Source organism: Cynocephalus volans, chromosome 1 (assembly GCF_027409185.1).
Source record: "Cynocephalus volans isolate mCynVol1 chromosome 1, mCynVol1.pri, whole genome shotgun sequence".
NCBI lineage: Eukaryota > Metazoa > Chordata > Mammalia > Dermoptera > Cynocephalidae > Cynocephalus > Cynocephalus volans.
This window is the reverse complement of record NC_084460.1, coordinates 144,534,200-144,559,709: the sequence shown is the minus strand read 5'-3', so window position 1 is coordinate 144,559,709 and position 25,510 is coordinate 144,534,200. Positions and strand designations below refer to the sequence as shown.

The window sequence follows — 25,510 nt, the reverse complement described above, 5'->3', positions numbered from 1 at the left end:
TTCCCTGGTCCCCATCTGTTTCTGTGCCTGGTCCTTTCAGGATTATGAAGTCAATTGTGTAACTCTGCTCTATCACAGCCGAGCTCAGTGCATCTTTTCTATATGCTGCTGCTGTTGATTTCTCATGAACTCAGGTTCCTCTCCTTATTCTGTAAAGCACAGCTAGTGTAAGACTACCATGTTGAACAAACTTCATTTCACTAAAGATTGAGGATATTTTAAGAGAATTGTGTCACAGAAGAGGAATACATAAAACATGCCCATATTCTAAGGCTCCGGTCCTTCCTGGCTGTCCATGTAGCTCCTTAGCAACAGCCTGCTCTCTGGTCCCAGGGACTGTTGCTCTCCTCATTAGAAGTACATCCTCCCACAGCCAGAAGCAGCAGAAACCCCGAGTCACAAACACAAACAACTCCCCACCCCAACCACCAACATTGCATTCTGAAAGCATGTCAGATTTCATGAAGAACACATTAGTCCTTCAGCATATGTTGTTTTGTAGTAACCGCACATAAAATCTCACCTAACAGAAGCACCTGTATCAAGTTGGTTGCTTGCTACATGGATGGGAATTTGTAAAAGCTACCTGGTAGCTCACTCAAGCAGAATCCATTATGTCAGCATCAGCAGAGCTGGGTTAGATTGGCTAACAGCCAGGGCAGGAGCATGCCCTTAGAAAACTTTTTTAAAAAAGAAGTATACATTAGTGGTGTATTTATTAAAAAGAGTTCTAACTCTGTAAGGAATATAAACGTCTGCATCCCTGCTCTAAATATCTTGCTGTTTTGCACGGTTTCTTTATGTTGCAGCATATTTGGCCTGAAGGAAAACTTGAGGGTGAGGGGAAGTTGCTATTCTACGTCAACAGAGTGTATCATATGTGGTAGAGATGGTGGAACAGTTACTGCCTGTTTTCTAGCACCTGCTGTGGTCAGATTTGTTGAGTAAAGATACAGAAGTTGTAGTACACATGCCGGAGGAAATGGTCACACCCAACAGAGAATAATAGCATTCAAGACTTCAGTGATTCTCTCACTTCACAAAAAGACAAACAGATCAGAGAGGTCAAGTCACTAGGCCAGTGTCTCAGATATGCTAAGTCAGGGAGCCAGAACTAGTAGCCAGGTCTCCGCCCACAGTCCCTTGTACAGTGCTTTAGGATGTTCTATCTACAATAGTCCCCTGACTAAGAGTGATTTAAAGAAAGTGGACATTTATAATTTCCCATATTGCATAGATATGTTGTTTCAGGGCTGCAGATTTGTGTTCCAGCTTGCAGGGCAGGTTGCTTGTGACTGCACAGACTAGATTGTACAACTCCAGGAAGTGACAGTTCACACACACAGTTATCTGAATGATGCTTCCTGGAGTTGGGCTGTGTACAATTTGCATATCTGTGTGGCGTGGCTCTGTATTGAAGGTGGGATTGAATCATAGTGGCTCAGTGTTGTCAGGGCTCCAGAGTAGCTTTTCTGGAGCTCTCTTTTTCTCTGAGTTGCAAGGTGGCTTCAGCTGCTCAAACTTTATGTAATCACATGTCAGTGTCCAGGGAGAGAGGAAGAGGCTGGTAAAAATAAAGTGTTCTGCTCACACCACTCTTTTGCAAGGGGTGAATTCTTTTCTAAGAGCATCCAACAGACTTCCTTAATATCTTACTATCTAGGCATGGGTCACATGGCTATCTCTAGATCAACTATTGACAGAGGAAGTGAGCTCACCTTTGTAGGCTTATGAAAGCAGGGCTCTGCTAGCAAGGAATATGGGGTAATGGGTGTTGGAATTATGACCAGTGGGATCTGCCATAGATGGTTACACTGAAGTTGGAGTGATATTTTTTAATGTGTATGATGCTGCTGAAGGGAAAAAAGAATGTCAAAAAGCATTCAGAAAGAAAAGACACATCACAGATTATCTGAAACAAGCAATTCAAACTTACTTCCTCTCTATCAAGTGTGTTGACATTCCCCTCTGCCCAGGGTAGTGATTCTTTTGGCTTTGCCTGACTTTATGAGAAACACACCTTTTACCTGATAGACGTGTAATCTCTTACCACTACTGTTTTAGCAGCTTTCCAGATTTTTCCATTAACAGGTGCTGGCACTCTGGAATTATTTTACTTTTTGGGTGAGCAGTTCAGGGCATGTGCATTTCTCTACCTGTTTCCAGGGTGGGAGAAGTAGTAAAAGGTACCTGTTTTTCCAGACACAAAGTAGGAAAATGATCTCCACACACTTAATGTAATAACCAAACTGATTTCTAAAATGCCTGTGAATCAGGAAGTGTTTGAGATGGGAGGATACAGAAATATAAATGGTATTAATTCTTATCTCTAGGGACTTACAATTCACTGCAGCTATTTGTGCGTCAAAGTTTTGTTCATTAAATATGGTGAAGTTATACAGTCATCCAAGGACACCAGAAGTCATTGTTCCATACCTAAGGAGGCAGGGAAGCCAGGAGCCCAGGCCAAGTGGATGGAACCAGGGAGAGAATTGATCAGTGTTTTCGTGGTGTGTGGGTGCCTGCTGGTGAGAGAGGGAAGCAATGAGTGATGAGAGGTGTAGTTCAGGTAGCTTATCTATACCATTCCGTATTTCCCAGAGCACAGTGGCACTGTGAATACTAGCTGTGGATAAGATATAGCTGCCAAAGCGTAGTCCTAGGGACACCCCCAAAAGAGTTTCTAGTGTTATATATGATCCTTAGAAAAATGTGTGGATTTTTGTAATGTTCCTTGCGAGGAGAAAAAGTGGAATTTCATTGACAAGATTTTCTTTCAGAGGCCTTGGCAAGCTTTTCCTACAGTAAAGGCACTATACTCCTTCCACCCCGGTAATTCTGACAGAGAAGAAAACAGAAAGTGAAATTTCTAAAAATATGGTGACATTGAACTGTAAAGACTCTTTGGAATGGGAATTCTCCTGAGTGTGGGAAAGTTTACATTATTTCTTTTTTTTTTTTGACATGAGAATTTTATTTTTTATTATTATTATTTTTTCTTTTCTTTTTCTTTTTCTTTTATTTTGTCGATATACAATGTGGTTGATTATTGTGGCCCTTTACCGAAACCCCCCTCCCTCTGCCCTCTTCCCTCTCCCACCCAACATACATTATTTCTTTCCATTTATTTCCAAGTCCTTGAACCTGCTGGAACCCCAAGCAGGAGGAGGTTGGAGAGACTGAGCACAAGGAGTGACTGTTTCTTAGTAGCTAATCCTTGAGGATCCTGCAGAAGAGATCAACCTGCAACCCTAGACACCCCGTTTTTTCTTGGCTGAAAGGGTCAGTAGGGGCTGTGGGAGGAGGTCCAGGACCTGGAGCCTGAGTGGGCACCAGTGGTGTGACATATGTAGTATGACAGAGCATGATGGTAGCTACTCTCACCATGATGCTACTCTTTAGGCCACACATGATATAGGGCTTGTTGCCCATCTGTAATCCAGTCTGATAGAGAGGAAGCTTCTGTGAACACTAAGATTTAACTTGTTAGTTCATTGCTGAGCAGCGTCATGGAACTGGAACTAGCCATGTCTGAGACTGAGCTGAGTTACCTCTTTCTTAGGTCAACTTCAAAGATTTGGCTTGTGGGTCAGTGTATTAGTCAGGGTTCTCTAGAGACAGAATCAATAGGATACATTGTAATTATATGAGAGGGATTTATTAGGGAAATTAGCTCATGTGACTATGAAGAAAAGTCCCATGATAGGCCGTCTATAAACTGGATGCTGGTAGCGTGGCACAGTCCAAGTCCAAAGGCCTCAAAACTAGGGAAGCTGATGGTGTTCTTGGTGTAAGTTCTGGAACCCAAATGCTGGAGTCTCGAGCTCTGATGTCCATGGACAGGAGAGAAGAGTACATCCCAGCTCCAGTGGATCGAGAGAGAGAGAGCTTCACCTCTTTCCTCTGTCTTTTGTTCTCTCCGAACCCCCCCCAGCGGATTGGATGGTTCCCACCCACACCGAAGGCAGGTCTTTCCCACCCAGGCCACTCAGACTCTCATAGTAATCTCTGCTGGAAGCACCCTCAAAGACACACCTAAAAAGATTGCTTTATGAAGTTTCTCAGCATTCCTTCATCTAACCAAGTTGACACCTAGAATTAACGTTCACTGTCAGGAATCCTTTGTTGAGGATAGGAACCCTGGGGACGTGTTGGTGGCCTGCGCTCCTGGCCCTTACCTTTGCATGTTTGGCATAGTTGGAATCAGGCAGCCTGGTGTGGGAGTGGGGACTCCAGGCCAGGTTGGGTGTTGGAGCCCCTGGGGCACCCTGGGCTCAAGGCAAGGCAGTCCCTTCCTCAACAGGAAAGTGGCCTCCAGTCTTCATTGAAGGGAGAGGGTTAGATTAGGTACCATAATTACAGATGTTCCTCCTCCATCCCTATGCAGGTTTTCTCATGGGAACAGCAGTTATATCCATCCTGTCTGTTCTTAGCCACCCCATTCCAGTGCCCAGCCTTGCTTAACATTCCCAGTTGGGACATGGAGTCAGCTTCAGGAGGTTCAGCATCTTTTTTTTTTTTTTTTTTCACTTTTTATTTTATTTTATTTTTTTTAAATTTTATTTTGTCGATATACATTGTGGCTGATTGTTGCTCCCCATCACCAAAACCTCCCTCCCTTCTCCCTCCCCCCCTCCCCCCCAACAATGTCCTTTCTGTTTGCTTGTCGTATCAACTTCAAATAATTGTGGTTGTTATATCTTCTTCCCCCCCCCCCCGGTTTGTGTGTGTGTGTGTGTGTGTGTGTGTGAATTTATATATTAATTTTTAGCTCCCACCAATAAGTGAGAACATGTGGTATTTCTCTTTCTGTGCCTGACTTGTTTCACTTAATATAATTCTCTCAAGGTCCATCCATGTTGTTGCAAATGGCAGTATTTCATTCGTTTTTATAGCTGAGTAGTATTCCATTGTGTAGATGTACCACATTTTCCGTATCCACTCATCCGATGATGGGCATTTGGGCTGGTTCCAACTCTTGGCTATTGTAAAGAGTGCTGCGATGAACATTGGGGAACAGGTATACCTTCGACTTGATGATTTCCATTCCTCTGGGTATATTCCCAACAGTGGGATAGCTGGGTCATATGGTAGATCTATCTGCAATTGTTTGAGGAACCTCCATACCATTTTCCATAGAGGCTGCACCATTTTGCAGTCCCACCAACAATGTATGAGAGTTCCTTTTTCTCCGCAGCCTCGCCAGCATTTATCGTTCATAGTCTTTTGGATTTTAGCCATCCTAACTGGGGTTAGATGGTATCTCAATGTGGTTTTGATTTGCATTTCCCGGATGCTGAGTGATGTTGAGCATTTTTTCATATGTCTGTTGGCCATTTGGATATCTTCCTTAGAGAAATGCCTACTTAGCTCTTTTGCCCATTTTTTATTTTTTATTTTATTTATTTATTTATTTTTATTTATTTATTTATTTATTTATTTATTTTTTATTTTTTTATTTTTATTTATTTATTTTTTTTTACAGCTTCCTTTTTTTTTTTTTTTTAATTTTATTTTGTCGATATACATTGTAGCTGATTAATGCTCCCCATCACCAAAACCTCCCTCCCTTCTCCCTCCCCCCCTCCCCCCAACCATGTCCTTTCTGTTTGTTTGTTGTATCAACTTCAAATAATTGTGGTTGTTATATCTTCTTCCCCCCCGCCCCCGGTTTGTGTGTGTATGTGTGTATGTGTGTGTGTGAATTTATATATTAATTTTTAGCTCCCACCAATAAGTGAGAACATGTGGTATTTCTCTTTCTGTGCCTGACTTGTTTCACTTAATATAATTCTCTCGAGGTCCATCCATGTTGTTGCAAATGGCAGTATTTCATTCGTTTTTATAGCTGAGTAGTATTCCATTGTGTAGATGTACCACATTTTCCGTATCCACTCATCTGATGATGGGCATTTGGGCTGGTTCCAACTCTTGGCTATTGTAAAGAGTGCTGCGATAAACATTGGGGAACAGGTATACCTTCGACTTGATGATTTCCATTCCTCTGGGTATATTCCCAACAGTGGGATGGCTGGGTCGTATGGTAGATCTATCTGCAATTGTTTAAGGAACCTCCATACCATTTTCCATAGAGGCTGCACCATTTTGCAGTCCCACCAACAATGTATGAGAGTTCCTTTTTCTCCGCAGCCTCGCCAGCATTTATCGTTCATAGTCTTTTGGATTTTAGCCATCCTAACTGGGGTTAGATGGTATCTCAATGTGGTTTTGATTTGCATTTCCCGGATGCTGAGTGATGTTGAGCATTTTTTCATATGTCTGTTGGCCATTTGGATATCTTCCTTAGAGAAATGCCTACTTAGCTCTTTTGCCCATTTTTTAATTGGGTTGCTTGTTTTCTTCTTGTACAGTTGTTTGAGTTCCTTATATATTCTGGATATTAATCCTTTGTCAGATATATATTTTGCAAATATTTTCTCCCACTCTGTTGGTTGTCTTTTAACTCTTTTAATTGTTTCTTTTGCTGTGCAGAAGCTTTTTAGTTTGATATAATCTCATTTGTTTATTTTTCCTTTGGTTGTCCGTGCTTTTGGGGTCGTATTCATGAAGTCTGTGCCCAGTCCTATTTCCTGAAGTGTTTCTCCTATGTTTTCTTTAAGAAGTTTTATTGTTTCAGGGTGTATATTTAAATCCTTAATCCATTTTGAGTTGATTTTAGTATACGGTGAGAGGTATGGATCTAGTTTCATTCTCCTGCATATGGATATCCAGTTATCCCAGCACCACTTGCTGAAGAGGCAGTCCCTTCCCCAGTGAATAGGCTTGGTGCCTTTGTCAAAGATCAACTGACAGTAAGTGTGTGGGTTGATTTCTGGATTCTCTATTCTATTCCATTGGTCAGTGTGTCTGTTTTTATGCCAGTACCATACTGTTTTGGTTATTATAGCTTTGTAGTATAGCTTAAAGTCAGGTAGTGTTATGCCTCCAGCTTTATTTTTTTTGCTCAGCATTGCTTTGGCTATGCGTGGTCTTTTATTGTTCCATATAAATGTCTGGATAGTTTTTTCCATTTCTGAGAAAAATGTCTTTGGAATTTTGATGGGGATTGCATTGAATTTGTATATCACTTTGGGTAGTATGGACATTTTCACTATGTTGATTCTTCCAATCCAAGAGCATGGGATATCTTTCCATCTTCTTGTATCCTCTCTAATTTCTCTCAGCAGTGGTTTGTAGTTCTCATTATAGAGATTTTTCACCTCCTTGGTTAACTCAATTCCTAAGTATTTTATTTTTTTGGTGGCTATTGTAAATGGGCAGGCTTTCTTGATTTCTCTTTCTGCATGTTCACTATTGGAGAAAAGAAATGCTACTCATTTTTGTGTGTTGATTTTGTATCCTGCTATTGTGCTGAAATCATTTATCAATTCCAGCAGTTTTTTTGTAGAGGTTTTAGGCTGTTCGATATATAGGATCATGTCATCTGCAAACAGGGACAGTTTGACTTCATCTTTTCCAATCTGAATGCCCTTTATTTCCTTCTCTTCTCTGATTGCTCTGGCTAGTACTTCCAACACTATGTTGAATAGGAGTGGTGAGAGTGGGCATCCTTGTCAGCATCTGATCTGCATGAAACTGACCCTGAGGTTAGGGAAAGGTCAAGCAAGCAGTGAGTGTGGGAATTGCCCCTGGCTGTAGAGCTTTCATGGGATTGATCTGCTGAGGATAATGGCAATATACTCTGAGAGGAAAACATTTCGAATATTCGCCAGTGCTTGCATCTCAGCCATGCCACCTGGGCCGAGAGCAGAGAGCCTTTGATAAAGTTGATTTCCTGGAACTGGGATTGAAGTCAAACCTGCTTACAAAGCCTCTAGAGATATGCTACTTTTTAAGTTAAAAAAAGATTCAAACCCACACCTCTAGAACAGATTGTGACATGTGACATGTCCATGATGTGAGGTTTTGGGCACATCCTCAAGGAACATCTGTTGGACAATCCCCCTGCGCCCCCATTCCCTGCCACCTCTGCAACTAGTAGTTCTTGTTCCCGTCTGATGAAATAGACACTGACTTAGGCATGACTCTCCAAAATGTGAGAGCTAAGAGCCCTCAATTAAAATGTTTTAGAAGTGATTTAAAAATGTTAAAGTGTTAAAATGTATAAAAGAATTAGATGAGCTATACAAATTCTGTGTAAAAAAGGTAAACTTGAGTATGGAATGTGTGCATTGTTTCTCCTTAACCTGACAAGGCCAACGCTTGGCTCTTTTATAGTTCCTGTATTCCTGCATTCTCTATGTTTAAATGCTCTTCAGCATTCGTACAATTTTGCTTCTCATTAATTTTCTAAAAGCCTTAAGGTCTTGACTTCATCTGGTCTGGTGATTTCATGGTTCTTAGAGAAATAGTTTTCTATTTAGACTTTTTATGTCTTGAGTGCCCTGGAAGGACAGCCTCAACAGCCTTCCCTTCTGTTGTTTTGTCCCCAAGAGGGGAAGGACATGGTCTATTTTGTCATTTCTCCAGGTCTGGCTGGGTGGTGGTAAGAGCTGGGAGACAGATGAACCAGGGTCATGTTTGCTGAGAGACAGGAGTATATAATGCAAGGTTCTAGGATGATCCCAGCCAGCTACAGAAAGTCTCCCTCTGTCTCAGACCTTTAAAGCTCTTGGATGGGAACACGGAGTAAATGTTTACTTTGTATTGGTTAAGTTCCAAGGACCAGTTCATGTTTGGAAAATTGAAGGCAGCGTGGGCAGGGTATGAAAACTGCATTTTCCCCACCAGATTCCAAACTGTCCATCTCCACACTTATGAGATGCAACAGAGAGCCAGAGGTAGAATCTCAGAGGGAGGGGCACACTAGGGAAAAATGTATTCATGCGTAATAGAACACAAACTTGGTATTAGTATGAACATGCAGAATCCTACGTGGAGGGGTGTTTTTGTAGTCTGAAGGTCTGCATCCAAATGCTAGTTCCATCTCTTTGGAGTATGACTTTGAAATTTTACGTAACAGTTTTCTAAACCTCTTTGTTCATTTGGATAAGGGGGATATTAGGCTTACTTATCTCAGTGGCTGCTTATAAGAATCAAGTGAATGTGTATGGGCTGATAAGAGAGTTAGTAGTCATTGTCAATGACAATGTGCTCTTCCTATAGAATGTTATATATTGAATCTTCTATCTTTCTAATACATCTCTAGACCTGTAAGTCACAATCACTTCTTTTCCTACTTGTGCAACAGGTGAAATTTCACATTGGGCTCCTGAACGTATGAATGAGTTCTTGAAATTGCCCAGTTTTGTAAAAGATGGTTTAATCTCTCACTTGTCTATTTGTCCAAACAGTGAGCCATGTAAAAAGTGCGTGGTGGTTGGTAATGGAGGAGTTTTGAAGAATAAGACATTAGGAGAAAAAATCGACTCCTACGATGTAATAATAAGGTAAATAAATGCATTAACTACTTGCTAATCTAGAATTGTTCCAAAAAAAAAAAAAAAAAAAGATTTCCTTTGAAAACACAGCTGTACCAAAGTAGGAAGGGGAGTTGCTTCAGTTTGTTTATGTACTTGATTGTACAACTTTCTCTCTCAGTTTTTGGCTAGAGTTAGGCCTAGATTTCAGTCACTCATTTAGCAAATATTTATTAAGTCCCCTTAAAGAATGCCAGGCCTACTTCTAGCCACAGGGCAGATAGGAATGGATAAGAACAATGTTTGTGCTTCCCGTGGAGCTTACATTCTAATGAAGGGAAGAAAGCAGTAATTAAATATATAATAAAATATAGTAATAAATGCCATAGAGACAATTTAAAAAAGGTATGATAGAGAATGATTGAGTGGCTACTTTAGAATGGATGACCACTTTGAGAAGATGACAGCTAAGCTGGACCTAAGTGACCATACAGTACCAGCCACATGAAGATGAGGGAAGAGTAGTCCAGGCAGAAAGAATGTTTACTGCAGGTCCTCAGGAGGACATGACCCTGAGTTTGGGAGAAGCAGCAAAAAAACCAGTGAGGGTGGAGGACAGCAGGCTGGGGAAGAGAGGGGTGCAATTGAAAGCTGAAGTGGTGGGCAGGGAGCAGGCTGCGTGGGACTTTGTAAGCCAGGGTTAGAAACTTGGATTTTATTTTAAGTACAACAGGAAGTCTTTGAAGGCTTTTTAAGCAAGAGGGCAGTGCAGTCTGGTTATGTCTATTCCGGCTGCAGCAGCATGAACAATGGAATGTGAGGAACAAGGGTGTAAACTAGGCGGCCAATTTAGGTTGCTGTATTCAGATAGGACATGGTGGTGGGTTGGGACAGGATTGTCATGGGAGAGAAAGAGATAAGTGGACAGACTGGAAATGTGTTTTGGATGTAGAGTTATCAGGATTTGTTGCTGTATTCGATGCGAGGAGTAATGGGAATAAAGAACCAAGGATGTCTCCTACTCTCTTTTTACTTTAAGAGATTGACTGGAGAATGGTCTCACTTATTGAGTTGAGGAAGACTGGGGTAGGAGCACGTTTAGAGGAAATACAAGATTTCTGTCTGAACATTTTAGATTTGAGATGCTTATTAGATTTGTAGTGGATAAGTCAAGTAGGCAGCTGGATAAACAGGTTAAAGTCATGATGGTGAGCAGCCTATGAGCTGTATTTAAACTGTGGACCAGGTGAGATTTCCCAGGGGGAGACTGAAAGAGAAGAACACCCAGGACTGAGTCTTGGAGCACTCCACTCTTATGGGCTGAGCAAAGAAAAAGGAGTGAGTAAACGAGAGGGAGAGGATCCACCAGTGAGGTAGGAAGAAAATCGGAAGGTGATGATCTCAGAAGCCAAGAGAGTAAAGTGTTTAGGATAGAGGGAGGGATCCCAATGCTGGTGAGAGGTCATGCAAAATAAGGACAGAGAGGGGACCACTGGATTGGCAATCTGAAGCTCATGGATACGCTTGACAAAAGAAGGCTTAGAGGTATGATGTGGCAAGAAGCCCAACTGGAATAGGTTGAAGAGAGAATGACAGGTGAGTAAGTAGAGAAACCAGTATAGTCAACTTTTTTGAGAAGTCTTGCTTTGAGGAGGAATTGAGAAATGAGATGGTAGCTGGAAATGGTTATGGAATATAGGAAAGACTTTTTGTTTTGTGAAGATAAGAGATACTAGAGCATATTGATAAACTAATGGAAATGAGTAGAGAGAGAGATTGGTGTGGTAAAGAGGAGATGGGGTCTAGAGCACAGTGTGGTTAATCTTTAGTGATGGAAAGGAGAGCCAGGATTGTGGTTATAGCTATTGAGTCCTGAACATGTAGTGGTGGGAAAGTAAGGTCATTTCCATCTCTATTTTCCCAATGGAAGGTCAAGGTAAGGTTAACATCAGGGGTAAGTGTGTTGTGTGTTAGGAGTGGCTATGAATAATCTTTTGAAGAATGGGAAAGCTAGCACCCTGGAGCAGTGCATTAGGATGACCAGGTAGTGTTTGGGAGTTGTGTTGGGTTACAAGCAGCCTAGGGTTTCTGCCTAGAGAGATCACCTTATTTTCTGTTTATTCTCCATGTTGAGGAAGGTGTGACAACTTATCTACAAAACAATTTTGAAGCATTCACAAATTTCTCTACCCGTAATTGTCCAAATCTGATCATTTAGAACCACGGCAAGCCCTTGTGGGAAAACACCATGGGGACATTATGAAAGTCATTTCAAGAGTTATTAAGACTGTCTTATATTACATAGAGTCAGTGGCAAAGGGTAAAACAGTATTTATCTTTCTAAGGGACACTGTTTCGGAAACAAAGCATTCCTTTTTAAAAGCATGCCTTCATAGTGTGTGCATAAATAGTGCATGTCTAACCTTGGCGTTGAGCACACACAGACCCAACACTAGATCCTTTGTGGTTCTTTAGCTCACTCTAGCAACAGACATGCATTTGGTTCTGCTCAAGTGTAATAGAGCAATTTTATTGTTACTTCATTTCAGAGCACAACAATTTTGATGGGTCTTCACAACAACTTAATGTGGTTCTTCTTGCCTGTCAGTCACTTAGACACACATCCATGTCTGTGTGACTGTGTGATCTTGGGCAAGTAACTTTGTCTCTCTGGATCTCAGGGGCCTTATCCATAAATCCAAGGGGTTTTGTGTGGCTGTCCTCTGAGGGCTCTTTTGACTTTAATATTCTGTGGTTTTGTGTTCCCATTTCTTTTTAGTCTTCAGTTTTCCTGGAGGTAAGACCCCACAATTATTTTTTGCATACAAACAACATTGCTGCCTTCCATCAAGCAGCTATTCCATGAGAAGGAATTTTCTCCTTGGCCAGTATGTGTGGAAGATAGATCTATTTATTGTCTTGTGACTTAAGAGTACAGGACAAATGGTTGATGTTTGTCTCTCCGAATCCACTGAGAATTGTGATAGAAATGGCTCGCACTGTGCTCGGTCTTCATATCTTGTGTGTTTCATTACCCGCAGAATGAATGATGGTCCTGTTGTAGGACATGAAGAGGAAGTGGGGAGAAGGACAACTTTCCGACTTTTTTATCCAGAATCTGTTTTTTCAGATCCCAATCACAATGATCCTAATACTACGGCAATTCTCACTGTTTTTAAGCCGCATGATTTAAAGTGGCTGTTGGAATTGTTGATAGGTGGCAAAATAGTAAGTTGGTAAAATTGCCTTCAGATTACTTTCCGTATTTTTTTCCTTAAAACAAACAAAAAACCCCCCACAATGTTCTATTTTCTATATTCTTTATTTCAGAATACTAATGATTTTTGGAAGAAACCAGCTTTAAACCTGATCTATAAACCTTTTCAAATCAGAATATTAGATCCTTTTATTATCAGAATGGCAGCTTATGAACTGCTTCACTTTCCAAAGGTGTTTCCCAAAAATCAGGTATGTACTTATCTTTGCATAGTTTCAACGTAAAGACTGGGCTGAGGTAGGATAGAAAGTCCTTGGAGTTTTTGGAACCTATATGGGAACCACAATCCATGAGGTGGCTTCTAAGGGCCATGTCTTAGTAAAATGAGATATCTGTGGATATTATCTTTATGATTTCCAGGTAGTAAGGAAAAGAACCTTAAGTGGAGGGTTTTTTCCTGCCCTTGCAGGGCCCTTCTGGGGTCTCTTTCTGCCTGTCCCCGTGGCGCACGTCTCATAACCTCGTCTTCAGTGTTCTGCAGCAAGGGAAGTCTGCCTGGGTGGGTGATGGGCAGGCTTGTGCTCAGAGTAGCAGGACTGGCTTCAGGACAAGTGCATGGCTTTTCAGGCTAAAAAGAACTGTCTGAAACACTCTGAAAAAAATATCACAGGAAAGGCAAAGAAGTACAATAAGCAGTACAGAAACACTACCGAAATACTTCTGTGGCCATATGTATTAGTCCACTTCGTGTTGCTATAACAGAATTACCTGAGAGTGGGTAATTTATAAAGGAAAGAGGTTTATTTGGCTTATGATTCTGGGACAGCTGCATCTGGCATGGGCCTCAGGCTGCTTCTACTCATAGCAGAAAGTGGCAGGCAGCTGGCAGCCGGCGGGTACAAGCAGATCACATGGCGAGAGGAAGCAAGACAGAGAAGGTGCCAGGGTTTTTTTAAGCACCGAGCCCTGGTGGGAACTAATAGAGCGAGAACTCACTCATTAATCCCCCCGCCCCCAGGGAGAGCATTAATCCATTCATGAGGGATCCGCCCCCATGACTCAATCAGTTTCCAACACTGCCACATTGGAGACCAAATTTCCACATGAGTTTTGGAGGGGACGACACATCCAAACTCCATCACCATAGAAAATACATTGCCACTAAATTCTTAAGAAGTGGTAGTTACAGCAATATTGAGAGTTCTTCATCTTCAAATTATTTAATTAAAAGAATTCTCATTGACTTTGACTCTCTTAGCCCTGTTTGTCCACATTCCCTAGAAAACAATTCTTTCTAGACTTAAACAGTGGCAGAGGTATGTTTTTCATTTGAAGCTTGAATAACTGTGTAACATACCTCACCTGAAATGAGGTTTTTCACACTTTTTAAAGCAGAGAAAATCCAAAGAAATAAGTATATGTTATGTATCTTTTCTTTAGCATGATAAAAATTTTGATTAAAAAATACTGAAGTCTTACATGCTTAAAATCAAAAATAACTTATATTGGAATAAGAAGGAAATCATCTTCCCTCTATAACCCATATCATCTCCCAAGATTTTGTCTTTATAGACTATTTCCTAGCATTCACAATTACATACACATACCCATTTTGTTTGTTCATTATAATTACGATTATATTGTAGATATTGTTCTGCTATTTTCTTTTTTCCCCTCCCTTTAACTATTCCTATTTATGCACATTTAGGTTCATCCAATTTTTTCTCCTCTATAAATAACACAGCAGTGCATTTTCTCCTCTATGAATAATGTAGCATGTGGCTTAAAAACAGTGCTTTTGGAGGTTTTCTGTACATTTGTGACATCTATGGATAGACTCCTAGAAGTGGAATTCTCAAGTCAAAAAGTACACATATTTTAAATTTAAACCCGATCTCTTAGTAGTTTTGAGGGTAAAGGACAGCTTCTGGATGTATATTTTGTGACTTATCAGCTCCTAATTTCCTAAATGAGCTACAATCAGATATATCCCTTGCTTTTTGTGTTAAGTACTTTAACTCCAAAAGTGGAGACTCTGATCATACTTTGAGATGATATTAGAACTAGATATTAAAACTAGTTGTAACTAGATTAAAGTCCCAGTAGGACATAGTGTCCCAGAAGCCAAATGAGGACACTGGTGTATTTCAAGAGAGAAGTCAGTCATGTCAGATGCTGTCCAGAGGATGAAAACAAATAATAAACCCTGGTTTTGGAAACATGGAGGTCATATTGGTGATATTGACAAGAAAAAGAAAGCCTGCTTTAATTGGGTTAAAGAAAATGTGGAACATGAGCAAGCAGGGACAAGTCTTTAATGGAGTTTTGTTAGAACAAAGATCAGAGAAATGGAGGAAGAGTTGGAAGATGACATAGGATTAAGAAAGTTTGTTTTGCTTTTCTTAAAGATAGATGGTATGTCAGCGTGCTAAAGGGAATGATTCAATAGAAGAAAATATTGAAGATGAGGGGAGAAAGTGAATGTATAGAAGCAAAGTTGTTGAGAAATAAGATGGGATAAAACCTAGTACACCATTCGAAGGGGTTGGCTGTAGGTATGAACAGGACAGCCATTGTAAGAAGAGTGAGCACTGAACTTATGGGTAAAGATGCAGGTAAGATGGTAGATTTAGAGTTGCAGAGATGATGTAGCTTTTGTTCAACTACTTTCATTTCTTAGAAAAAAGGACTAACCTGTCAATTTAAAGTAGGAAGGACCTTAGGGCTTTTGGAGGATAGAAAGTTATAAAATTGTCATCTTGAAGAATAGGAATAGAAATTTACTAGGTGGATCTAATTGGATTGCTGGACACACTGAATGCCCACTTTAGACTTTGGTCATAAATTGAATGTTCAAGTAAGCAAGCCTGTTTTTCTCTTGCCCTATTCTGCTGCTTGGGTGTGGGTGCAAAGTGACAGGAAAATTGGGTTTCACCAGGGTTCAGATTCTGTCAGGTGAGTATGTAGGTTTGTGGGTGATGGGTGCAGATGAATTGAAGGTCTACATAGGAAACAATTATAATGATGGAAGGAGGACTCTATGGTGTGAAGAAAGGAAGGGGAAGACATGACAAGGGACAAAGAGAAGGAAAAATGATAGGATCAGTGAGGTTGAATGACTTCTAGGTCACAGTAGTACCTGGGATAAAGAAAGGCTTATGCTACAAGCTATTAGGCTTTCAGACAAGCTTGCCTCCTGGAGTTCATTTGATTTTTTTTTTTTCCCTCAAAATCATAATCACATGTAATTTCCATGCAGTCTGTAGGAAACACTTAATTGAAAGGCAGTCTTCTAGAGCAGTTGAGTGAAAAGTTTAAGATATATTTTGGTTTTGGCTTTAAAGGCCATGCCAGTGAGAACTAAAACTTATGAATGTCAAGACCTTCCTGTCAAACATCTATTACACAGGTTTTTAGTATATATGTATACTTCAAAAGTTCATGGAAAGATTCATATCATCTTTTTTTCCCACAAACTCTTTGAAGTAACTTGTCTATGAAGGGGGAAAGAGGAGGTTTGGTTTCTCTTTTTCCTTTTTTAAAAAATTGATAATGATCCAGTTGAGATTGATATTGCTATATATACCTATGGCATCTTTATTTTCTAGTCAGATACTATTACAATTTGCTACTGAAGTTGCTTGATTAATCCTTCCCTAGAGCCAGTTTAAATTATTAGGAGTATAAAATTTAGCTATTAAAAGCCTTTATAGATATTAGCCTTTAATCATGATTCTATCTGTTAGTGAATTAGGCTGTCCTTACACTTCGTGTATGTATTCAGAATTCCCAGGCTTTGCTTTTTCCATAAAGAGCCTGGCCCATCATGTTTTTGTTTTTTTAAACGATGCAGCAGTATCCTCTTCCTAACGCCTGAGATTTACCTTCATTTGACAGTTTTCTTCTGGGCTAATTTTGCAGCTGTTTTATTTGAAAGACTTTCTAAGATTTCAATCACAGTTTATATTCTTTTCAGAGTTAATTTGTATATGTGTACTGTTTGGGGCTTGAGCCTTAGGACATGATGAGCATTTAATTAAATATTTCTCTCCTGATTAAAATGTTCAGAAATTCCTGTTTTGTAAGATTAGCCAACCAAATGTGCTTTGGAAACAAGTAGCTCATTTGGATTTTTCTTTTAAATCTTTCCCCACCTGCAGAAACCCAAACACCCGACAACAGGAATTATTGCCATCACACTGGCATTTCTCATATGTCATGAAGTTCACATAGCTGGTTTTAAATACAACTTTTCTGACCTCAAGAGTCCTTTGCACTACTATGGGAATGCCACCATGTCTTTGATGAATAAGGTAATATACTTAAGGTAACATACATATACTTTGGTATAATCTTTAGTGTTGGAAAGCCCCTATTTTCTCTCCTCACCTTGTCATTTTACTGAGGGAACAGGTTTTGAGGGGTTGAGGGCTGGATGGGGGTTACAGAGCTACCGGGGGCTGGAACTAGGACTGAGCTCCAGAGATCATTTTAATACAGCAGCAATTCCCAGTATGTGGGGCTCAGACCCTTGGGAGAACCTCATGGTAATCAGCAAGTGTCGTCAAACCCATCTAGGGACCAAGACTTATTTTATATATTGTATTGTGTTTGCACTATATAAACACCCTGCTGTTTGTGGTACTGCAAATACACCAAAAAGCATTTCTATACTCATAGTATTTTCATGTATTTTTTCAGTTAAGTAGACAAGATGGTCTAGAACACTTTAACCCCCAAAAGGATCTTCATGATCCAAAAGGTTGCAAACCTTTATAATGGATTATGCTTTTGAATAGGAATCAATACTGGTAGTTTTTTTTTTTTTTTTAGGATTTTTATTTTAACCAACTGGATGGAAAGGGGTCTCCTGTTTTTCTAATTCTGATTGAGATTAGTGGTGTATCACAAGTGATAAGACTAAAATGTTATCTGTACATTTTAAATATTGAAGTATGAATAATCTGCTGTGAAGTTAGTTAGGTATATTTCCCATGAAATCAGTCCCCTTAAATCATCCTCAAATACTGCATAAGCTGAGGAAGTGGTATTATTCAGGTTAGATTTTAATACTCTTTTGCACTCCCCCCCACCCCCACCTGAAACCTAAGAGAAACACTTGAGCAGTTTAAGAACTAGGTGCCTGGAATAGACTTAGTCTTATTTCTCCTCAGCCCTAATTTTTCCTGTAGCACTTGTGGTTCTTCAAGATTCATCTAAAGAAAAGAATAGAAAAATAACTTCCTGAGGAAAATTAGGATGTCCATCAATAGAATGGAATTAAAAATAAATAAAATATCTTAACAATGCTTTATGGTAATTTCTTATCTCCAGGCCAATTTTTCTCTTAATATTATGAGTTCCAGGTGCTGCTTTTATAAAAGTGAACAACACATTCTGACTTACAGTTTTGGTCTCTAGATTTATACCATGATTCAGTATAGCAGGGGGCGATCTGAAGGAGCCTCTTATGTGATAGTTGAAGTGGAAAGAGTGGGCTTTAGGGAAAGCTCTCATACAAGAATGAGCAAGGAAAAAGAAATTAGAAAGGTAACAAAAGTTAAAAGTCCATGTGACTTGCTACTTAACTTTCAGTTTTTTATTCAGAAACATTTTAGATACAAAATATTTCATTGCTGCTGCTAATATTTTGAGATTGGTACAGATGGTAATGTTATTTTTTTCTTTAGAATGAATATCATAATGTGACTGCAGAGCAGTTCTTTTTGAAGGACATTATAGAAAAAAACTTTGTAATCAACCTGACTCAAGAGTGACCCTACAGACTCAGAAGATGATGCTTACAGTATGTTTTATTTTTATACGGCAATTTTTAGTTTATTTTTAAATATGTTGGATGTACTTGTCAAATAATTGTGTATATTAAGTCTATTGCTGCCTGGTGATTTATAACCACCAGACTAATTTCTGTGAATATATTTAATTTATAAAAGACAAGAAATGTTTATCAGCGAAGTAAGTTTTGTGCATTGTATTTTTAAAATACGCTAGTTTTCTGAGGTGTTTTTAAACCTCTTTTTATGGTTACTTCATCGTAGACTTTTAAAGGGATGTGACTCACTACTAAGCAAGGAGATTTAGTTTACCACAACAATTTTGACTGTAACATGACATTTTGAGACATATATTTATTTGGCTATTGTAAACCTGGCTGGTGGGGAATTGGCATGTGATTGTGCCTTGATTTGGCAAACTGGAACCAATTGGCTATGGAAATCTCAGTTCATGCTGGCTTGATTAAGCTCCCCCCCCCTGCAATTAATTAAACTGTGTAATGAGTAATTTGGTAGAGTGAAGATGGAGGTTTTTTTTCTTGTCTGTTTTTAAGTTAAAGGAAATGGGCTAAACATGAAATTCTGGATAAGTAAATAAAGAATTCAACTACTAAAATCTGGTGGATTTGCATTATTTTAAAGAAATAAAGTTTGTACAAAAAAGCAAGGCTAGACAAGCTCAATAAGGAGAAAATTCTTAAACATTTTTTTGCCTGGCTTAATTTAGTCATTACATCTTTTAAGTTTTCTGTTTTTTGGATTTAAATGGTATTTTCATGAAATATCTCAATTTTGCACGATTAAATCTAACCTTCAAATGCAAAATTTACCTGGCTACCTAGGCTGCTCCAGAGAAAAATCCAGTTGGATGCAAACAAGCCAGTCTTACAAATGTGATGAGCTTTATCTTCCTTTCCAAATTTTAATAAATATAACCAAGGGCTATTTGGAGGCAGGGGGATGAGAGGTGAAGGAGAAATGCAGAGAACTGTAGTGGTTATAAAGAGGATGGAATTAAAGCTGCCAGGAAGGGTATGAGTTGAAGAATTATGTCTCTTGAACAATAAAAACCACTGGGAAACACCAGTGTTACTGACAAACAGCCTGCCTCCCTAAAAAGAGCATATAAAGGGTGAAATATTAGATGAGGCTCAGAAACAGGAATAAATGAAATACTGAAAGCAGTGTAAGAGGGGGAAAATTAGCAGTTGATTTAACCCAAATCAGACATTAATTATATGGACTATGTTAACACCATCATATGTTTGCAAAGTGGCAGTTTCATTTGATTCTCCTAATAACTTTGAGGTGGAAAAGACAGGTACTATACCGGAATCTGCATGTGTTCAGTGTGATTTTTTTCCCTCACAAAGCACCACCATAGGCTGTGGCTTGGCTGCTGAAGTTCAGCTTGATGTAAAGTCAATCAGGCTTCACAAAGGATGGTGCTGGCCACAGAGAAAAATGCAAAAAGGCAATAGTGGCATTTTCAAAAGTTGCTGTAAGCACTATAATATCGGCTACGAAATTTCTGACTGGTGTTAAAATAGAGGAATCTGGCATTTTGTGTAGTATGAGAAAAAGCTACAAACCTCAAGATTGTTTTATTTAAGCCAAATAATCTGACCAAGACACATATATACAATTTATTAAAAACACATTAACACATTAAAATCTTACTATTTGTACAATCTAAATTCTAGCAACATATACAAATACTGAGTGACTACAGTACATGCCGAGGTAAGAAAAGTACATTCTGGGAGAATATCACTGACACTCAAGCCATTTTTATTTCCAATATGTATTTCGGTACATGTTTTGTTTCCACCTTTCCCAGTGCAAAAAAAAAAAAAAAGGAAGAAGAAGAAATGGAAGAATCTAGTCACAGTTTGGATTAAATGAGACTTGGTGCCACAGTAGACCTAAAAAGTATTTTAATAATCATCCATCTCTTATTTAGATTTTGCAGTTTAGGGACTTCAAGTTCAGAAATAAAAGACAGAGCTAATAAGTAATTTTTTTTTTTTTTTTTTTAGGTAGAGCTTCATTGATTTCTCTTAAGAGGGTTTGAAAAGCTTTCAATGTCCCTCATAATCTACTGGTTCTTTCTGTCTCATCTGACATGGTGTTTCTTACAGCCCTTTTGCTCTCCAGGTGACAATGTGGAGCCAAGGCAAAAAGTTCAAGCTTTATCACTTTCCTCACCTTTGTGGCCTCATTCACATTTAGATGAGTTCAGACTCTGTTCCCCCCTGCCAGGGTGAGGGGAGGGGAGAAGCAAGTGTATGTGTGATGTCATAATTTTAAATCCTATATAAATTCTCTACTCAAACCATATTCATCAGCGAATAAACCCATTGTTCAATGCAAAGTGCAAATAGTGAAACATGAACTTAAATAACTGGACTAGACCCGGCACATACAACAGGATCTACTACATTGATAGCATTTAATAAAATATAAATCAGAATTCACAATATCTTATCTTTAACTGTGCTGGTTCCTAAGATCAAGTAACAGCCAAGTCAGTGTAATTTTATGAAAACCTATAATGGCCACACTTCCTACATCATTGTCTGATTCTATTTCTAAAATTATATTAACAGGAAAAAAAACTTAATCCAATAAACCACAGTGACTTAAGTCTTAAATGTTTCAAGCAAAGAATAACAATTCAAGAGAATTTTGTCAAAAATGGTTACTTTCACATTTTCAGTTGTTACTTGATTGTCTCCAAAGCTTGTATATATATCAGACATATAAATGTAGTAATAAACAAAAACAAAAACCCCTCAAATATGAGAACAAATAATCTAAAAGAAAAAGTACAAAACCAAAAAAACTGTTTGAATCAGGCTCAGCTCTTCATCTGGCAAGTAAAATATATAAAAGTAGTAAAAACTAGATATTTTATAACAATCATTGGTAGTTCAAGGACAGTCTAGTGGCAATATGAATCAAGTCTTAAAATATGCATAATTTCAGAAAACACTTGCCTCTCATCAAAAGAAAAGAAAAAAGCTCCAGGGAAAAATAATCAGGTACACACAATTACACAAAAATAGCAAGCTTCTTTGGAAAAATGAAATAGTTATTTAAATCATCTCTTTTAAAGCTTCACATAGGTATACGACTTGAAGAAAAGCATATTCTCTGAGTACTAAGGATGAAAAAAAAAAATAATAAAGCAACTGGTTTACTTTCTTCCCACCTGAAAGGGGATGACGGCATTAATACATGTGCTTTATACATTCATATACAATTTTAATAAAAGTTCAACATCTGTGCTTTTTGTTTCAAATATTTTAAAACAAAATATATATTGATTTTTTAATGAATGAAATTGTGCCTCAAAGTTTGGAAAGGGAAAACTAAATGAAAATAAAACTGACAAAATCATACAAAAAGAGGGCAGGAAGGTTTCAGAAATAATTCTCTTTTTGAAGCAATGTTTTAGAATACTGATATACTCATGGAAGCAAGCTGTTCATCTTTAATTCAAATTTAGTGAATTCTGGCAACTTCATAATCTGATGGCACAGGCTAACAGAAATGACTAGAACCTGATGGAAAAGTACATTTTAACATTAAGTCTACAAACTAAGGTTTATGGAAGAGATCATGTCAAATTTATATATTTTTATCATATAGTGGGTGTCTCATGTTGTTTTGCCAGTCTAAAGACTTTTAAAGATGGTTTTTACACTATAGGCTAAATTACAGATGATTTCTATTTTACCCTACATAAAACTATTTCTGGGCAGGTGACAAGTTGCCAGAAGCTATCAAAAACAAGGCATAAATATTCACTTGCTAGGATGCTATAACGTCTGCTTCTAGTTACGACATGTACTCACACCTTTTACCACATAGACAAAGGGCACAATCAGTACACAAGTACTGGAGAATACATGTTGGTCTTATATTTTACTGTGGATAACTAAAATTAAAAATTCTTTTATTTGACTAAAAATAAAAACATACCTTGAAACTCAAGGAAAATTCATGTGTTTGTGTGTATATAAAACCAAGGAGAACAAATTCTGATTATTTTGATTTTTAAGGCAATTTATATTACTTATGAATGAATTATTGTGCCTTTCACTGTGATAAATATAAGTGGGTCATGTTTACAGAGTTCACTTAAAAGCCCTCAACTTTTCACAACTCTCCTTGGAAAAATCTTTGCAAATAAAGTTGGGGTATGGGGGAGAGTCTTCTATACAGTTTTTCTAAATTGTAAAGTTGTTCTGTTTCCACATAGAGAAGTATACTTAAAGACCTCAGAGGATCTGAATCCATGAGACTGATACAGCAAGCATCATCCACTGAAAAAAGTCCAAACAAACATAAACACAAGAATGGGGCTAGTCACCAAGGAGCTCAGGGAAGAGACTGGTCACGTACCATGAAGTGTTAAAGCTCTTAAGAGTGTCAAACAGTGAAAAAAGTCAATCATCCTGCTCACTACAAGTCACAGTTTCCCAGCTTTAGGTCTTCCTAAGGAGTGTATATGGCTGCAATCAAAACAATGCTTTTATCACTATTATTTAAAAAAAAAAAAAAGGAAATCCAGAAAGCAATATAGGAATAGAAGAGGAGGAAATCATGATAGTACCCACCTTTCACAAAGAGTAGTATTTCAAGCCATTAGATATTTCAAGAACAGTACCATGCATTATTGCCAGTCAGGCTTACAGAGCCATTTCTTGACATCATTAAAGTACCTGCAGCACTGGTAATAAATACTCTCAGTGATTTTTAATCTTTGAAGTGCATTAATGGGACTGTTTTCTGTATTAAAAATAGTGTTTTACAGTAGTAACAAACAGGATGTTTGAAATTTAACAGGCAAGCAGTAACTGTGCCACAGTAACACCTTTAAAGCAAGATGGCAAGATTAGTAGTTTCCTGTACCTTGGTCACCACATTTTCCCCAGCCACCTCAGTGACATATATATAATACATTCTATATATTACTACCACTAATAAAAAAAAAAAAAAAAGGCCATGTGCTTTAAAACGATGCTTTGTAAAAAGCAGCATCACCTTCAAAGGATTTCTTTAAAAACATCACATTCTCCATCCCTTCCTGCTCCTGATACTTCTTGCATGCTCTGTGGCACCTGGTACACCAATTCATCTGGGGCGCTAGGTCCTGGCTTCCCACCTTTTGGGGTGTCATACTGGGCCCGAGCTGAGGAGCAGCTGTCCGTCCTGGAGAGAAGTGTATTGTAAGTTCCCACTAATGGGGGAGGTTGGTTCCCTGCAGCTTTGAAAGTAGATGTGGAGGGCAGACCAACTGAAGCTGACATGTCCATGACGATTGGGGTTGCATACTCGGGCCCAGTAACTGGAAGTGGTTCAGCGTAAGCATGATAAACCTCCTGCACTGGCGAGTTGTAAGGATCTAGGTCTGCATAGCCTGCTTCTTTCCCTCCTTCTGGTTTAAAGGTAGATCTCTGATGAAGTGTACCAACAATTCCTCCCACAAGAGGCTGTGCATACTCTGTGGATATCACAAAACACAACAGAAAAGTTATCTTACCAATACAGGAATCACATAATTTAGGATGGCGGCTGCAACTTATACCAGAAGCAAACACTTCTTTATGGCACTTTTGTCACTATATCAACACAGACCTATGGATTTCCCAAGAACCAACTTCAAAAATTAAAATTAAAGATGTTATCTAGTATCTCATAGTAACAAGTTAATGTGCCAGAAAGTCTCATTTATGTAATTTTGTATAAAGAGTGTTTGTATATATTCTGTAGATTTATAGCCAATATTTCACTGGAAAAGAAATGTTCCATTACTGAAATAAGTATTAGTCTTGGAAAACCATTTCAGATTTTTTTCTTTTCCACATATTAGGGAGTGTTTAAAATGAATATGTACTAGGTTAATAGGATAAATACTGTAAGGCTTTCTCTGTCTTTCCTCCTCTCCTCTGAACACTCCTGTCTCTCTGAAAGAACTAAAACAAACAAAACCCCAGGTAACACACAAAACGCTCAGAGACTTTAGAAATGAATGCCCCAATTTTATGGATAGGACATCCAAAACACAGAAATAACTGTTCCCCCCCCCAAAAGTGTCTCTTAAAAAAGTGGTTCTACTCTTTAGAAAACAGTTCATCTCTTACACACGAAAAAGATAAAAGATATTATAAATCTCAAAGCACTTTATACAAGCATAAGCAGTTTCTCCCTCTATTTGGTGCTTGAAGGCTGCCACATAGTTTACCTGCAGAGTCGGTCTGTGGCACTGTGGTGACTTCTCTCGGACTCAAGTGATTAACTTCACTACTACTGTAGTGAACTGGAGTTTCCTCATGTTCCACTGATTTTGCAGGGAGAAACTGCTTCATTCCTTTCCACCAACCTTCATTGTGATCATAAGCCGAAGAGACCATTAAATAAAAAACTATGTCTCAAATGATAACATTAAGTCAGAAATCCTGTGGCACTTAAGCCATTTCTATAACAAATATCTCTACAAACTAGCTTTTATTGTATATTTTATATTCAAGATTATTTTCTTTGATGGGAAGAATATCCTGTGTAAAACAGAACATGGTAGAAATCTCTATCAAAAGCATATGCAGAAGCAAATTACTGCCATTATAGCCAGATACAGTGTCTATTGCAAGCCAGATATAGTGTGTATTGCAAGTAGTTTTTAATAAGTTTTTCTCGAAAACACTTTCCAAGATTTGACCTCGGGTGCCAGAAGCATTGTGATCTGTCCCTACACTGCCCTTCTCTACCCTGGTCACAGGAGTGAACTCTCCTGGCTCCTATCAGTTATTCCAGAGTGAGACTAGGACTGGGAGACCAGCAGGTGGCCTTGGTGTCACTTGCAGCAATTCAGAACATGACAACTCGTCAGGGCAAAGAGGGCAGACCTCACAGATTCCCAAACTGCTGGATTCCATTTGGCACATCATCATGGCATAATGACACACACTGTACTGTCAAACTACAATCCTTTTTCTTACTCAGTGTTCACACGGGCCACCCAAAAAGCTGGTCTCCTCAAGAGAAATAGATATGAGGACAAACCAGACAAGTTTTCCAGAAGAAAAAACAGTGTATGGTATAAGAAATTT

The 25,510-nt window shown here is 38.7% G+C and overlaps 2 protein-coding genes across 7 annotated transcripts in view; one reads left to right on the top strand and one right to left on the bottom strand.

Moving 5' to 3' along the window:
* Positions 1–22,328, top strand: part of ST3GAL6 (ST3 beta-galactoside alpha-2,3-sialyltransferase 6) — a 73,819-nt gene extending 51,491 nt beyond the window's left edge. For 3 of the 4 annotated variants that reach the window (XM_063092639.1, XM_063092649.1, XM_063092664.1), the window contains 5 exons: positions 9,315–9,410; positions 12,422–12,608; positions 12,711–12,848; positions 16,758–16,910; positions 18,288–19,008. In XM_063092639.1, the coding sequence (XP_062948709.1) occupies positions 9,315–9,410; positions 12,422–12,608; positions 12,711–12,848; positions 16,758–16,910; positions 18,288–18,374 (661 nt within the window). In that variant the 3' untranslated portion in view covers positions 18,375–19,008. Of the gene's footprint in view, positions 1–9,314; positions 9,411–12,421; positions 12,609–12,710; positions 12,849–16,757; positions 16,911–18,287; positions 19,009–20,431 lie in introns of those variants that run through there. The other variant, XM_063092655.1, reaches the window with a different exon arrangement.
* The window catches only part of DCBLD2 (discoidin, CUB and LCCL domain containing 2), an 81,556-nt gene continuing 77,299 nt past the window's right edge, over positions 21,254–25,510 (bottom strand). For all 3 annotated transcript variants that reach the window (XM_063092628.1, XM_063092613.1, XM_063092620.1), the window contains 2 exons: positions 24,646–24,783; positions 21,254–23,904 (listed from right to left, as the gene is read on the bottom strand). In XM_063092628.1, coding sequence (XP_062948698.1) covers positions 23,447–23,904; positions 24,646–24,783 — 596 coding nt within the window. In that variant the 3' untranslated portion in view covers positions 21,254–23,446. The remainder of the gene's footprint in view (positions 23,905–24,645; positions 24,784–25,510) is intronic.